The 17994-nt window shown below is 33.6% G+C and overlaps 1 protein-coding gene across 2 annotated transcripts; it reads left to right on the forward strand.

The window, feature by feature from the left end:
• Window positions 1-226: 226 nt before the first annotated feature.
• Window positions 227-17712, forward strand: LOC121388183 (RNA pseudouridylate synthase domain-containing protein 2-like). Of its 2 annotated transcripts, none has more exons than XM_041519448.1 (12): window positions 227-362; window positions 3585-3794; window positions 5515-5632; window positions 7236-7357; window positions 7779-7879; window positions 8440-8606; window positions 9539-9680; window positions 10490-10626; window positions 12474-12527; window positions 13071-13162; window positions 14802-15632; window positions 17573-17712. In XM_041519448.1, the coding sequence occupies exons 2-12, from the start codon at window positions 3603-3605 to the stop codon at window positions 17636-17638; spliced, it is 2022 nt and encodes a 673-aa protein (XP_041375382.1). In that variant the 5' UTR covers window positions 227-362; window positions 3585-3602; the 3' UTR covers window positions 17639-17712. The 2 variants fall into 2 exon arrangements, with proteins under 2 accessions (XP_041375382.1, XP_041375381.1); XM_041519447.1 differs by having other exon boundaries at window positions 270-417.
• Window positions 17713-17994: the final 282 nt, after the last annotated feature.

Below are 17994 nucleotides of genomic sequence, written 5' to 3' on the forward strand. Positions count from 1 at the left end.
TGCCAGGCAGTTGTCAACACACGCGGAGGCCACACCCGGTATTGACTCCAGATGACCTTGACCTTGGTGGTGTGTCCTATCACTTACTCACAATGGACTAGAGTGAACTGTGAACAATCCTGCAACATTTGGTAATTATCGGACTCACCATTCAATAATTAAATCAATTCTCCAAATGTTACGACAATGTGGTTTTGCGTTTCTTCTTTTGAAGAGTATAGTTATTATCATCGTTTTCATGGTGTGCAACCATTTGCTTATGAGTTAAGTACGACTGCTTTCCCTTACAAAGATGTCTGCGCCCATGGCCACACGAATCTCCTCGAACGCAGACATGCATTAAAACATTCTTATTTGTTTCAGTAAGAAGTAGTTTGGCTTGTTGAAGAATGTACAGTTATTAACTTTATTGGCATGGTATCATTTTATTTTCCATTCGATTTTTTAATATTATTTAATAAACCTTAAAAAAAAAAGTAAATTTTTTAGCAGCCTAATTTCCTCCTGTTACACAGTCGTTTAGTTCACGGGGCACATTAAGTCAATACTTTTCTTAACCACACATTCTACGTCCCTCTGGACTAACAGTTGTTATGCACGCGGTTTAATAAAGTAGTTAAACACTAACCAAGAATGCCAAGCCGATCTCTGCCCCCACCCCCCACACACCATTTTGGGAAAGATCGTGCCAATCCCTTACCACTTGGCCTTGGGGTATCATGGAGTCGTGCACGTCATATTTTTTCTAAAGCTTGCAAGCAAGCAATAACCATTGACTTCACGTTTATCAAAAAATTAAATGATTAATACAGAATCTAGGTCAAAACCCCCTCAGTTAAAACCCCCTACAATAAATAGTCAAATGGTCAAAACCCCCTCTTATTTTTTTGTTGTATTTATGATGGTAAAATTAGTATAATTTTGATATAGATGGATAATTGTTTTAATTTTTTATAAATAATTTTCTGAAATATATTTAGTTATGTTGTTATTTAGTGTATGTTACACGACATAGACTTCAAGGCTTTAAATGAAGCTACTCATAGACTTGGAATTATAATTTTTGTAAAATGTTTGATCTTAGAGCCATGTTTGATCTTAGAGATTAACGTAATTGGGAAGCCTTGGAAAAATCCTTAAATAATAAAATAATATAGTGAAAGAACTTGATAGTAATTAGCAGTATTTATAAATTGTTTGATCTTAGCTACTGAAAGGCATCGGACACTGCATCAGATGGAAGTAGATCTAAATGTGATCTAATGAACTGTGACCTATGCATTTATATGAAATTCTATGCAATTAAATTATATCATATGCAAGCGTGAATAAACTCCAATACTTTATATTTTTGGTATCAATTATTTGCATAATTTTGTGTTATTTCTTATAACATAACAGTTATAAGAAACTCTGGTTTATTTTCTAAATAGGGGGTTTAGACTGGAGGGGGTTTTGACAGGTGTTTTGACTGAGGGGGTTGTGACTGGAGGGGGTTTTGACCGGTTACCATTAATAGAATGTCTAAAATAAAAAAATAAAAATTATTAGTGATTTACATAATTTTTTGTTTTATCGGTAAAAAATCTATTTTTATAATGCCAAATACAAGGGTCCAGAGAACATGTAACAAGAATGGAGTGCGCGACTCTTCGTTACATTTTACGTATTACATCAAAAGTGGGTTCTATTTTAAAACATGTTTTGGCAAGTGAATTTGGCAATATATAATAATAACAAATAGTGTGATATAATATATACATAATGTTTATTTTATTGATTTTTTGTTACACATGTTTATTTCGCTGATTATCCTTATGTGCAGGACTATTGAATATTGAATTTGTGTTGTGATATTGGATTATGAAACATGAATTTTGCTTTCAAACAAAATGTCAGTTTGCTCCCAATTCAAAGTCAGTTTCAAAGAAAAAAGTAAATTTTGGGGATATCTTAAAGGAATGCTTATGCATTGGACTGGTATGCATATCCAACGATATATAATGGACATTATTGCTTAATATCAACAAGTATTATCTTATATTTAATTAATAAAATGGTTAAATGTGATGGCTGTTATATATAATGGGTGCAGCCATTTTGTACCATCCCAGAGAATACACCCTCTGGCGAGCCAGTAGTTATGTAATACTTAACGTGTAACATCAGGAATGAGTCTTAAAACTAGAGAAACAAATGTACTTGGTTTTTGCAGGACAATAAAATAGCCATGCATTGTAATGTCCTGTAATAATATTCATCCCAGTAAGCCACCAATAAGTATATATTATTTTTCAATACAAAATAAATCACCATTGTCAAAGTGGCTACACAACAAGTCAAAAAAAAATTGTACCATGTTTTGTCCCTGCATTAACCTACGTATTGAAATGATACACAGAGTGTTTTGTGAGTTAATTGGTCTATTCTGTTAGTTGTCTCTACCTGTGATTCCTAATTGGCAGTTGTATATTGGATAGGTAACCAGACGAGCCAATTAATTACCGCTGTCTAAACACAAACATACATACCGGTATTGTGTAATTACCATTTATGGGGAGACAGGTTATTACACAATGGACATGGTTTATTACTGTAAATAGTTTTGTAAAACTATTGATTAAGTAAACTTTCCCATCTAAAACCACAGAACTGACTAATTATATAGTCCCAAAGAAAACAAAAATTATCACTTGGGTATCATAAGTTGTCGTTTTTGCTCCAACGTAGCATGCCAATAGGCTTAATAGTCTAAATTTTTCCTTTGGATTATTTAACAGAAAAAAAATGCTTTAATGCAACTTGAAATATATTTAGTTAAATAGTTTATTATATTATTACGTCGTTTATGTTTGACAAGTCAGCTTGATCAAAGAGAGGCGCCTTGTCGTAAATTACTGCTTTTGTTTACACTGTGCATACAGGAGTTGGTAGGAGCTGAGCTAACTTTGCCCCAAGCTAGAGTACTGGACACCTCGAAAACAAAAGAAAATGGCTGCCCCCAGTTAGCAGGAATAATCATGGTTTTTTTTATTAACTCTAAAATTACGCGTTTTTCATTTGTTAAAGTGTCAGTATGTGTTGGTGGTCCGGGTATGCATCTTTCCAACACATAAGGCTCCTCTTTGAGTTGACTCTGTCTTTCACAAGAAAGAATACCAGATAATAGGCTTCATTTATTAATCCTATTATAGGAGAAAGGGCACAAATATTTATTTAATTATAATAGAAACAACATTGGTACACATTTTAAAACAAACATCAAAATAACAAAGTAATGTTTATTTTTTACAATAATGGGGGGAAAATCAATTGCAAATTCCCCAAATTAATGTACTTTATATAGCTTAAAACAGAGTAACAAAGTCATGTTTATTATACATGTAGAACAATAATTGGAACAACTTTGATAGAAACTTCACATATTAGAGTTGTTGTTTATTAGCACCAAACAATAAAATAAGAAAGCCATGTTTATTATCTGATAATTGGATGAAAAAAAAAAGAGGCAAATATATCACTGAAATTGAATTGGTATGCAATTTAATAGTAAAAATAGTAACACACACTAATTATTTTTATAGTTATTTATCTGAACGTGGATGCTTTATCAACGGTGCCTGATATTTATCAGTGAAAGGCTGCTTAAAGTGGGCAGATTTTTCACAAGACCAGCTAGAAAGATGGCAAGTGCATATATTAGTGACCCAGGTGTGGAATTAGAAGACACGTGTCATCAAACAAGCGTTGAAAGCCAGAACAAGGACTATTTGTCGAAAAGAGCTCGAAAACGGGTAAAGTATTTTAGAAATATAACTGATACAGAAAGATTTTTCAGGCCACAGAGAATTGAAAATTAAAAATTAATTCTGATAACCTGTTTTCTTTTTTAATAAGCAGAAATGTCCATGTAAATGGTAGCCTGAATTTTGCATGAGAAAAAAATAGGTTATGCAAAATTAGATTTGTGAAAGCAATAACTGAATGAAACGTTTGTTATTGCAATTTTTAGAGGCTTAGTTTCAACTTAAAAAGAATAGTCATTACCTTTTTGTTTTTAAACCTGTGCCATGCATCTTAAAACCAAAATCTCTCATTCACATCTTAATGCAAAATACAAACACATCATTACTTCAGTTCTAATAAACTTGAATATTTTTGCTTCAAGATGGCCAGCTGGTTGTCACCTTTTTTCATACATTATTGTTTGTTACACAACATGGTGGATAAGGCATCCTAAGTTTTCAGCTTTGAATTTAGCAAATTAAATAAGGATTGTTTATCATTTTTTTATTAATTCAGCGATGTGTAACAGTCGGAAGTTTTTTAGCAAATTTGTGACAAACAATTTTTATAATTACAAACAATACAATTTATTACATAAATCAGTTTTTAACGTTCTTTGCATGACCTGTTGACATAATTTTCTGAGGTTTATTGGATGATAACATTCATTTTTTTTATTGACATCCAATTAGAATAGAGTAAAGTGGAAAGTTTCTACTTATTTAATTTTAAATACATTTTATAGTATCTAGCTTTTTGACTACATCTAAAGAATATCAAAGAATGTCATTATCTCTTCAAAATGGTTAAATAATAAAATAATATACATGTACTTGCACATTCAGTCTCCACAAAATTAATAACTTGATTGGAATAGAAGTATTGAATGTACATCCTTTATAATATGTGTCATTTTTAATAGGTGATTTATTACTCAAACCGCAGTCTATTAATTCAATTCAAAACCATTTTGATTGTGTTCGGATGTACCATACCAGCTCACATTCAGAGATGGCAAGCATTAACATTCACTATTTGACTGGTTCCCAGTGTGGTAATTCGATTTAACACGAAGAATATAAACCAGTATAGCAAACATTTTTCTGCTCGGTCTGGCTGTTTTAAAATTGTTTCCACCGAAACCACCTTAAAATTAAATTTACATAAAAATATAAAAAATATTCTATAGTACTAGTATCAGATAGCATGGCTTCTAGATTATGGTAGCCCCACTGACTCCCATGGCTAGTGATATTCAATGTTGGGCTAGTAAATAACTACTATCTCCATACCCGATGGCTAGTGAAAAAAAAACAAGTTGTCAAATGCGTTGTCTATTTTGTAACTTTAAATATCCTGCCTCCTCCCATATCAAAGGGTTTTTAAGCTCTATCTCCATCGTTAGGTGACATATATATCCAATTATTCCTGTTAGTAAAATTTTATTTACTTAAAGTAGGGCTAGTGAATTTTTATTTGTGGCTAGTAAATTTTTTTAAGTCACTTATCCTGTGGCTAATGGATTTTATAAAAATTCTAGAAGCCCTGCAGACAGATTCATATTGTATATCAAGATTTATAGAAATTATGGTATAATGTGTGTAATGTATATTTATATAATGTTAACTTGGGATTAGTCACACACACAGCCAGAAAAAAAAATCAACAACAATAAAACATTAAGAGTTAGCTGGCTGTAATATAACTATTTTTATTCTTTTGTTTTAGTTGGAGAAACTTCGCAAATACAAAGAAATGAAAAAAACTAAGAAATCATCAACAAAGAATACAAGTCCTGGCTTCAGTGCGGATTTTTACAAAGAAACGGAGTATTATTTTGAAAATGGTATGGAACGACACTGTGTCTCATGCGCATACACATACATGTACAGTAAACTCTCTCCATGTTAAACTCTGTTTTCTCAATAGTCACGCTATCTCAAATGAACAAGTTAGTCACAAACATTTCTCCATGTAAACGTGTAAGTTAATATGTATCCTCGTTTAATCGAAAACCGTACGACTAAGAGGAAATGGCTGGTGCACATGCTCAGTCATGTCAGGCTATCAATTTAACGACATTAATGTTTACCTTGTTCAATTTAGAAATAAAATGTATAAAAAGGTAAGTGCATAGTCTCATGTTATCTCTGTTCCATCAAGAGTTGCACCAGGTGGTAAGAAAACGTCATTTTAAAAGCATTATCGAAAACTGTACTATGACGTTTACAACGTAATGGCAACAAAACAAAATTGGCTTTTCCCTGTGAAAACTATCACGTGACCTGAAAGCAGCTATTCGGAAGTGACCAGTCATTACTCAATCGGCAGTGCTAGCAGACGTGTTTGGTTGTGTGGATTCCATTGCTGTTTAGGCATGCATTTGCATTGCATTCAGTAAGATTCCAGGGCACAAATTAACTGTAATAATAATTTTCATTGTGCATAAATCTTATTGTTACCTTTTTTTTCGCATTTTTAAGGAAATTTGGTTTAAGTGTACTTCCTTCACAAAAAGTTGTTGCCGTGTCAACGATCAAACATGCACAGACATTACAAAATACCAGGAAGTAAAATAATACGGTTTTCGATAATTGGCGATATATCTCAGAGTTTGACATAAAAATACACGTTATATCAAATGAGATAAATGGGACAGTAATTAGTTGTTATAACTGATTACCAGTAAGTTTCAATAATTTTATCTGCTGGAAAGTGATGGGCTCCAAAATTATGGGCTCTTATCAAAAGCTGTATGGGATTAGGTGTGCTTACAGTCATCAACAGATGACTAGGCCTAACCAGAGAGCCAAAAATAATAAAGAAATAATATTAAATTAAAGAAAACAAACCACTAGCAAATGTTCTGAAGATGAACCTGCAATATGTTATCACATTTCAAGTGAATGTACATGCACACTGGGGTTCAAAGGAAATTACTTAATATCAGACATATAGGAGACTGTCAAACACCAATGCTATAAAATTAAAGTGTCCATTGTATTTTTTGGGAGTACGCTTAAAAATTGTACACTGCTTTTTCTGATATTTGTTGTAACTCTGTATTTTACAAAATGACATCAAACTGTTGATGTGTTTTTATTTTACACTGAGTAATATTGTTATAATACTGGAAGATGAGACTGTAGATTTAAGAATTTTGTGTATGTGGAGATAGCTCAGGGGTCTAATTTACTAAACTCTCTCAACTTTGCGATCTCGCCATGCAATGCTAAAAGACTTGCAAAGAGGATGCTTTGGTGTCTAACAGAGCCTAAGAGATCTTTGTGAATTAGGTCCCTGGAGTCCCGGGTTGTTCTACCTTTTTCCAAAAATTTAATCAGTATTGTACATGGATATTTTTTTTGCAGTGTTTAATCTGCTATTAAACACTGCAAAAAAAATATTTTATATACTTGAATTTATAAAAATGAATTTATTCATTACAGGATTGAGGAAGGTGTATCCATACTATTACACATTTACAACGTATGCTAAATTTCGATGGCAAAATAGAACTATCCTTGATGTATTGGCGACGGAGTTCAGGGCAAACTCAGAGCAAGATTACGTAAGTGTGTTGGTGGTATTAAAACTGGCACTGTTTATATTGCACCCACTCACTTTAATTTTTTTTCATAAATTATTTTTTTCCTTCTGTCTGTCCGTCTGTCCCACATATAGTTTTCCAGATGGTTTTTTAGAAGGCCTCAAGATATTGAGCTCAAATTTTGTTTATTGCTTTATAATGTACTGTTGCAGATCAGTTGTGACTTTCATGGCGATTTACCCATTTTTGACGGAGTTATGGCCCATGAACTTAGGAGATGTGAAAATTTGTTTTCCAGACTTTTTCTACCAGATGGTCTTGAGATATTGCGCTAAAATCGTTGGGATCGGTAGGGGACATGTATTGCTTTAGCAACACTCTCATAATGCTTGTTCGTCAGTGGAACTAAAACTAAATATATATTATTTTGTTAACATTTCAGAAAAAGGCTATTGAGAACGGTACAGTGACGGTGAATGGTCAGACTGTAGCACCTGACTACAAACTCAAAAACAATGACTTAATTGCTAATAAAGTACACAGGTATGTGCAAGTAATTTTTAAAATCATAAAAAGAAGAAAAACAACTTAAATTTTTTAAAAGTAAAGCTCAAATCTACGTTGGAAGTGGTCTGTAAATTCCATGCTAGGTATTTTTATGTATGAGGGTTTATTTTTGTTGTAAGTATCAATGAAATTAATTTTCAAATATTTACTAAACTAAAACATTTTGTTCCCTCTTCACTGAACCTCAAATTGAAATTGGGGGCTGGGGTAATGTAGCATTGAAGTTGTTGGTGTTTTTAAAAAAGATAAAGAAAACATATAGGATACATTTTTTAAAAAATGGACTGAAATATGTTTACTAGGTTTTTTTTGCCTGTTGTAGTGTATTAAAATCATGACAGCAGTATGTACATTATATGAAGGTATTTAATAATAACTGTTAGTAGCGATAACATACAAGTTTATTCAAATTATAGATGTATTTGTATTTTGAATTAATAACTGATATTACAATATGTTGATGCAAGATTACAGCTTTAACTTGGATTTCTGTTCAACCTTGTATTTCTTGAGATGTTTATGTTTATTCTCTGTAGACACGAGAACCCTGTACTGGCTACACCCATTGAAGTGATAGCACATGACGATGACATCCTCGTAATTAACAAGCCATCGTCAATTCCGTGTCACCCGTGTGGTCAGTACCGTCACAACTCGATAGTCTTCATACTGGGGAAAGAACTTGGCTGTGCCAACTTGACAAGTAAGAAGAAAACAAATTTACAAGCTAGAATATGTGAAAATTAATATTTATTGCCTTGGTGGGTGGGACATAGCCAGGTGGTAAAACTCTTGCTTGATGGGTGGTATAAAAAAGAATAGCCCATGGTGTAGTGGCAGGAGGTTTCCTCTCTCATGATTTGTGTGGTCCATAACCATACGTCTGATGCCATATAACCATAATTAAACTGTATTGAGTGTCTTGACTCGCTTACGATAAATGATAGAATTAAAACTGTTTGGTAATAAAAAAATATTTTACATATATCTTTTAAAATTTTGAAAAAAAGCCTTTAGAACATTTTGTAATATAATATTAATAACATTACATGCCTATCAATCATCCACAGCCAATAGAGTGGGTTGTGTTATAATATACCATAATTCTATGGTCATTCCAGTTCTATTTTATAAAAAGATATTTTGTACATTGGCATAGCAGGTTTGTCTTGCACTTATATACATTGTACTTTTAGTGTACAATACAATATATATTGTATATTGCTGTGTATTAGCCGACTTTTGAAATCTAGAAATACTTTCCAAAAGAAGAGAGTCGGCTTATACACGGAGGCATCAAATTAGTTACCTTAATAAAATCCCGATCGAAAACACTCCCGACCACGACTTATAAATTTTGATCAGACTCTTAAAGCCTTTCACAGCTTATGTAACAATAATTTGTGCATAGTATAAATAAAACACCCCATCATGCCATATTATGTAGTTTTTTTGTTCTTGAATGCATTATAACTTTGATAAATAGTTTTTTTTTAAATGTGCTTGTTTTATTGTCATTTTAATGATAAAAACATGTTCTTTCCAACCATCTGCCATCTTTGTTTGATTGGACCAGTTTTTCATACGGTATGCATCTTTGAAGGTTTTTCCTCTATGTTAACATGAATATTTCAGACATCTACCGTTTGGACCGTCTGACGTCAGGTGTGCTCATCATGGGAAAATCTCGTAAGAAGACGCGAGAGTTGGAGGATCAGATTGTTCAGAGGAAGGTTCAAAAACAATATGTCAGTCGTGTAGTGGGCAACTTTCCCGAGTAAGTTCTTGATCTGACTGTGACCTCGTAATACACTGGGGGGGGGGCAGGACATAGCTCAGTGGTAGAGCACTTGCCTGAGGTGTGATGTGTCAGAGGATCAATTGCCTGAGGTAAACTTGTCAGCAGATAAAAATTGTTTGTCTGAAATAAGGTTGAAGTGTTTCAGACAAAACAAGTGTTTGTTGAGGTTTTGGGTTTTCCCTCTTCCAAACAGAAACGAGTGATTTATTATTTTTCTTGTCTACCCAGCTAAATTGATAGCTTAAAATTAAAAAACATAAAATATCAAAAGGCAATACAACAAAGCACATTTTATAGCGCTAAAATGCAGTGCATGCTGTTTTTGTCACTTCCCTAATAATAATTATAATAATAATTTATGACACCTCTCAGTACTTATATCAGTCTTGTAGGCAAGCAATGTTCCTCTTGTATTCAGAAATAAGTTTTGTTTTAATGTATAATGCCAGTACTTATGAGTGCTTATTAGTCCCCTGTCGGTCCAACCTGAGGGAACTCAAGGTTTCAACTCCAGCCGGCTGGCCATCCCCTATATAGTTTTCTGGATTTTTTTAGTTTTTTACAATGTCTTGAGATACTGACCTGAAATTGTGTATATAGCTTTATCGCATTCTGTGACAGATCAAGTTTGACTTTCTTGGCAATTTACCAATTTTCTCAGAGTTACTGCCCTCAATCTTTGTTGGACCCAATAGGGGACATGTATAGCTTTAGCAGTACAATATATATAAAGCTTTGTCTAATATATAGTCTCCTAGTCATGTATTAAATATTTGTTCTTGCAGTGGAATTGTTGAGGTGAAGGAGCCACTTGGATGTCTGTCAGAGAAAGTTGGATTGTTTAGAACTAAAGCAGGTGGCAAGGAAAGTCACACCTCATTCGAGAAGCTCAGTTTTAATGGACAATCCAGTGTCGTCAAATGTAGGTGTCTAGATCACACTGCGTATGTTTTAATAGAAGGAAGGCCATGTTTTATTTAACGATGCACTCTATACATTTTATTTACGGTTATATGGCGTCATATGGTTAAGTACCACACAGATATTGAGAGAGGAAACCTGTTGTCGCCACTTCATGGGCTGCTCTTTTTCGATTAGCAGCAAGGGATTTTTTTATATGCAAAATCCCATAGACAGGGTAGTACATACCATGGCCTTTGATATGCCAGTCGTGGAATGAGAAATAGCCCAGTGGGCCCACTGACAGTTATGGATCCCAGACCGACCACTCATCGAGTGAGCGCTTTACCAGTGGGCTACGTCCTTCCCCGTGTTTTAATAGATCTCAAAAGTAAAATACTCGGTCTTTTGTAAGCGGAGGGATGTAGAATGGTGGTAGAGCACTTGCCTGATGTGTTGTGGGTGATACAATTGATTGCTTTGCCCCGGCCTGTGCCACACAACTGTTATATCAAAGTCTGAGGTATGTGCTGTCCTGTGTGATGTAGATTGGTGGTAGAGCACTCGCCTGAGGTGTTGTGGGCGATACAATTGATTGCTTTGGCCCAGCCTGTGCCACACAACTGGTATATCAGTCTGAGGTATGTGCTGTCCTGTCTGATGTAGATTGGTGGTAGAGCACTTGCCTGAGGTGTTGTGGGCGATACAATTGATTGCTTTGCCCCAGCCTGTGCCACACAACTGGTATATCAGCCTGAGGTATGTGCTGTCCTGTCTGATGTAGATTGGTGGTAGAGCACTTGCCTGAGGTGTTGTGGGCGATACAATTGATTGCTCTGCCCCAGCCTGTGCCACACAACTGGTATATCAGTCTGGGGTATGTGCTGTCCTGTCTGATGTAGATTGGTGGTAGAGCACTTGCCTGAGGTGTTGTGGGCGATACAATTGATTGCTCTGCCCCAGCCTGTGCAACACAACTGGTATATCAGTCTGAGGTATGTGCTGTCCTGTCTGATGTAGATTGATGGTAGAGCACTCGCCTGAGGTGTTGTGGGCGATACGATTGATTGCTCTGCCCCAGCCTGTGCCACACAACTGGTATATCTAAGTCTGAGGTATGTGCTGTCCTGTCTGATGTAGATTGGTGATAGAGCACTCGCCTGAGGTGTTGTGGGCGATACAATTGATTGCTTTTCCCCAGCCTGTGCCACACAACTGTTATATCAAAGTCTGAGGTATGTGCTGTCCTGTCTGATGTAGATTGGTGATAGAGCACTCGCCTTAGGTGTTGTGGGCGATACAATTGATTGCTTTTCCCCAGCCTGTGCCACACAACTGTTATATCAAAGTCTGAGGTATGTGCTGTCCTGTGTGATGTAGATTGGTGGTAAAGCACTCGCCTGAGGTGTGATGGGCGATACAATTGATTGCTGTGCCCCACAACTGGTATATCAAAGTCTGAGGTATGTGCTGTCTTGTCTGGGAAGGTTCATATAAAGGTTCTTCTGTTTGGTAGCCAGACTTCTTATCCCATTATCTAGACTATGTGTCGATGAACTGTATGTACGACACCAAAAAGTCATAGTTTGAAATGTGCAAGGTATTGTTAAAGCCATATTCTTTTTTCAAAATTTAATAAAGTTTTACAAATGTTTTATCCATGGTTTTCAATTTTAAGTTTATAATGGACACTGTGATGATAGTGGCAAATCAAATTACCGGTAGGTTGTGTGGATGGAACTGGGAGAACCCTGGGTTTATGTTGTGAGTATTGAAAAATATTGACCTTCCTCTTTTTGAAAAATCCTGTATCATAATTTTTTTGCAGTTGCAGAAAATAAATATCTTAATGTACTTACTTTTTTAAAGGTATACCATACACTGGACGAACACATCAGATTCGAATACATCTACAATTTTTGGGTATGTTTTATTTTTTGTACAGCAACAGTATTTCTACTTGACCATTTACTCAGTATGACAATATATTTTAATTATGAATTGTTGACACGTATAAATTGATTGTTCAGTCAAAATTTGTAAATCTTTCATCTCAAAGTTTTAGACAAATAGTTAGAAAGACTTATTTATTGTGTTGGTTTTTACCCACAGCCTTTTACACTGGTTTTACATACTTATGTAATTTATATTTTTAATGTAAATAATCATCTTTGTATACTTACCGTACATTTGTTTGACACCCAATACTGATGTGTATTTTTGTGCTGGGGTGTTGTCAAACATTCGTTTATTCATTGTTTAATTTTAGAGCTTTTGTAGAATTAATCACATTGGGTGAAGTGTTGCAGAAAGCAGATTGTTTTGTATACCACACAAAATAAAATGTTATTTAAAATAAAATCCAAAACATTTCTATTAAATTTCAATACTATTCAAAATTGTTTAATTGGTTTGTGTTTTTAAACGATTTCAGTTTTATTTTATGATGATATATATTTTTTATAGGTCACCCTATAGTGAATGATCCATTTTACAACAGTGAAGCATGGGGGAAAGAGAGAGGCAAGGGGGGTGTTTATGACCATTCAGAGGAAGAGGTACGTTGTATGTTGTCAGTTACAGAAATAGGAAATTGATGTTTTTATGCTTATAACTGTGTATAACATGGATTGTACAAATTTTATGTAGTTTTCTCCATGTCACAGGCAGTTTTATTATTAGAATGTGGATGTGTGTATAAAACTTAATATATTTTAAAAATTGATATAAACAGATATAACATATATAGTTTTAATCATACAGATATAACATATATAGTTTTAATCATACAGATATAACATATATAGTTTTAATCATACAGATATAACATATATAGTTTTAATCATACAACTACTTATATATTTAGTTTTAATCATACAGATATTACATATATAGTTTTAATCATACAGATATAACATATATAGTTTTAATCATACAGATATAACATATATAGTTTTAATCATACAGATATAACATATATAGTTTTAATCATACAGATATAACATATATAGCTTTAATCATACAGATATAACATATATAGTTTTAATCATACAACTACTTATATATTTAGTTTTAATCATACAGATATTACATATATAGTTTTAATCATACAGATATAACATATATAGTTTTAATCATACAGATATAACATATATAGTTTTAATCATACAGATATTACATATATAGTTTTAATCATACAGATATAACATATATAGTTTTAATCATACAGATATAACATATATAGTTTTAATCATACAGATATAACATATATAGTTTTAATCATACAGATATAACATATATAGTTTTAATCATACAGATATTACATATATAGTTTTAATCATACAGATATAACATATATAGTTTTAATCATACAGATATAACATATATAGTTTTAATCATACAGATATTACATATATAGTTTTAATCATACAGATATAACATATATAGTTTTAATCATACAGATATAACATATAGTTTTAATCATACAGATATTACATATATAGTTTTAATCATACAGATATTACATATATAGTTTTAATCATACAGATATAACATATAGTTTTAATCATACAGATATAACATATATAGTTTTAATCATACAGATATAACATATATAGTTTTAATCATACAGATATAACATATATAGTTTTAATCATACAGATATTACATATATAGTTTTAATCATACAGATATTACATATATAGTTTTAATCATACAGATATAACATATATAGTTTTAATCATACAGATATAACATATATAGTTTTAATCATACAGATATTACATATATAGTTTTAATCATACAGATATAACACATATAGTTTTAATCATACAGATATAACACATATAGTTTTAATCATACAGATATTACATATATAGTTTTAATCATACAGATATAACATATATAGTTTTAATCATACAGATATAACATATATAGTTTTAATCATACAGATATTACATATATAGTTTTAATCATACAGATATTACATATATAGTTTTAATCATACAACTACTTATATATTTAGTTTAAAAAAAGTCAGCTTGACTGTGTAGTTGTTTTAGGGATATATTTTTTAAATAAAAGGTTAGTTTATATTTTTAAAAATTAAAATGTTCATAGTTTCAGCAGTTCAAAGTAATGCTAGTCATTCTCAGTAATTAAGTTCAGTACTTGGATATTATATATTGTTTTTGACAGATTGCCAAAAAGATCATGGAGAAGCATTACCTGGGATTATGGGAAGATGGAGAAAATCCTTTCTTCCACGAACGACTGCAGGAAATCAAAGATACAGCCCAAAACACTGAAGATGCACAGACACCAGTGGAGGACTTGCAAGGTCATCAGAAGATGGAAGCAGACAAATTGAAATCTGATGACAATGAACCATGTTGTAAGAAGTTGTGCATTGACGACTCTGTTTCTAATGAGCTTGATTCAAACTGTTTGTCAGATGTTCCTGTCCATTCAGGCAACAATTTTAACACTACAGAGAGCAGTGATGCAAATGTTGAATCATATACAAAGCATAACTCTTCAGACCTCAACAAAATCAGTGTCCAGTCAAATTCTAAAGGTGATTTTTCAGATCACTCGGAAGTCAGTGTCCAGTCAAATGCTAAAGGTGAATCTTATATCAGAACCCATGTCCATGAGGAATCCAGTAGCAAAGTTGATAGTTCTCTTGGAATTGATGTCCATGTTGACTCTGGCACCCAGGAAGACATTTCAGACTCCAATAACATCACTGGCGAGTCAGATACCAAGAGAGACCTTTCAGAAGCAAGTGACATGCAAATGAAGTCCAGTACCAAGAGTGATCTTTCAGTTGGAAGTGATGCTGTTGTGGAGTCCAGTACCAGTGACAAGTTGTCCATTACAAATCCCAGCAAACGTTGTTCTAATGATCGACCTGGCTTCGACAGATGGAAGTGGATACCTGATGTGAACTGTGACAGATGCAAAAAGAAATACACCAACCCATCTCCTGAAGAGATGATGCTCTATCTTCATGCTCTCAAGTACAAGGTGGGCTTTTAAAACTGCAGTAAGGCTGAAATATTGAGTTTTATAACACAACATTAAAACTCAAATATCTAACTGTATTTTTAATATTTAGGTATGTAGAGTAGATCATTCGGTTTTGTTTCTTCTGTTAAATACCATTCTTCAATTTTTGCAATATCCACTGTGACCAAATACAAATGCAGTGTTTGCCATATTGACACTCAAAAGGTAGGAAATAAATGTTTAATGACACCCCAGCACATTTTGAAACACTTGGTCAAGACAAAGGAAACCAGTTGCTCTGCATAGGCTGCTACTAAAGGCAGCAAGGACTCTTTTGGTGTTCCAACATGATTGTTTCAACACTTGGTCGAGAAAGGAAACCTGCTACCCCACAGAGGTTCTTCCTTCTGAAAGCAGCAAGGTATCTTTTATTCTGCAACCACTGTTTCTATCGACAGAATAAGATGATGGATAAAGCAAAGTCATATCCGTATAGTAGCAGGATACGACTTGTGACGTCACATGCATAGCCTACATTACAAAATCGCTCATTTCACCTTTAGGTCATCGTACAATGTGGCTGAAATAACAGAAATAATAGCTTTTCCCCTTAATTTTTATGGTCTGCAGGATAAAGATAATAAATAGTTAATGACGTCGGATATTTGCTGTATCCTGTTCAGGCCCATTCTTACCTTCACAGAATAAAGCAGATATTAATTAATTCAATTGCTAAATGTTCTATTCCCAGCGTTGGTGTGTCTTATAAAGGAAGAATATTGTAAGGTGATGATTCAGGGCTCCCCAACCCTGACATGACCTATTTTCTGGGGATAATTAATTTGAAAAGAAAAGAAAAGAAAAACAAGAAGAATAAAGCAGATATCCGACGTCATCAACTAGTTATTCTCTGTTTATATGTACTTCCCTATAGACAGGACAATTCATATTAAGGCCAGTACCAGGTGGAGCACTGGTTGGTACGTGAAAACCTCTTGGTCCATAGAAGGCATTCGATCCTGCAACCCATTGCACATCAGGCAAATGCTCTACCACTGAGCCCCCCCGAAGGACAAGATGCATTCAGCTTGTTTAATTGTGTAATTTCTATCCCCGTCAGTGTCCCACAACTAATATATCGAAGTCCATAGTATGTACTGACCTGTCTGTGGAAAAGTCCATTTAAAAATCCTTTGCTGTTAATGTAGTAGTTTTTCTCGTCTGAAGACTGTGCCAGAACAACCAAATGTTTGATATCCAGTAGCCAGTGATGAATTGATCAATGTGCTTGTGTGGTGTCATTAGTAATACATATTTAACAAAACATACTTTTAACTATTAGTCAAAGATGTCAAATGATGGTGGTTGGAGTAATATTGAAGTTTTAAGTAGTTATTTATATTAATTATTATGCATGGACACTGCTGAAAGGCCAAATCTATGTATCAGGTATGAGGCTGGTTTTTGTATTTAGCTTCTGTTTTTTTATATATATATATATATAGTGTCCATGTTATTTTGTTTTAATACCATACAAATTTATGATAGGCAAGACATTTAATTCCCATGACTTGTTTCGCCCAGTGGTAAAGCACTCGCTTGATGTGTCATTGGTTTGGGATCGACCCTGTCGGTGGGCCCATTAGGCTATTTCTCATTCCAGCCAGTGCACGACTGGAAAATCAAAGGCCTTGGTATGTGCTATCCTGTCTGTGGGATAGTGCATATAAAAGATCCATTGCTGCATTAGAAACAAATGTAGGTGGTTTCCTCTGATGATTAAGAGTCAAAATTACCAAATGTTTGACATCCAGTAGCCGATGATTAACTAATCAGTGCTCTAGTGGTGTCGTTAAACAAAACACAATCTTTTCTTGTTTAGAACGGTCTACCCAACCCATACTGACGACTAATTAACAATGTGAATACTAATTTTAAAAAATACATTTTAATTTCAGGGTCCAAACTGGGAATATACTACAGATTTACCTGAATGGGCAAAAGATGACTGGAAGGAAGCATAATTGATTATTTTATCAAGTGGCCATTACCAGAATACCCAACAGTTACGGTTTTCAATAAAAATATATATATTCTATACTGTTTGAATTTTGTTCTTAATCATTAACAGCTTTATTTACAAAAAAAACCCATCACGGTATTAGTGATGTGAACATCTTCATGAGATGCTCTTTCGAAAATTGCCACAGCATTGAATAGTAGAGGTTTACTATGTCTCATCAAAGAACAAAAACAGTAGCAGTAAAATTATGAATTCTGATAAAATTCTAAAGTTTTTAATCTCCCATTTTCTGGTAACCAAAAATAGGAGGTAATAATGTGAGATTTGTTGATGTACGACAGCCAACTAAAAAATGAT

The sequence above is a fragment of the Gigantopelta aegis genome, chromosome 14 (genome assembly GCF_016097555.1).
Source record: "Gigantopelta aegis isolate Gae_Host chromosome 14, Gae_host_genome, whole genome shotgun sequence".
Taxonomy (NCBI): Eukaryota; Metazoa; Mollusca; class Gastropoda; order Neomphalida; family Peltospiridae; genus Gigantopelta; species Gigantopelta aegis.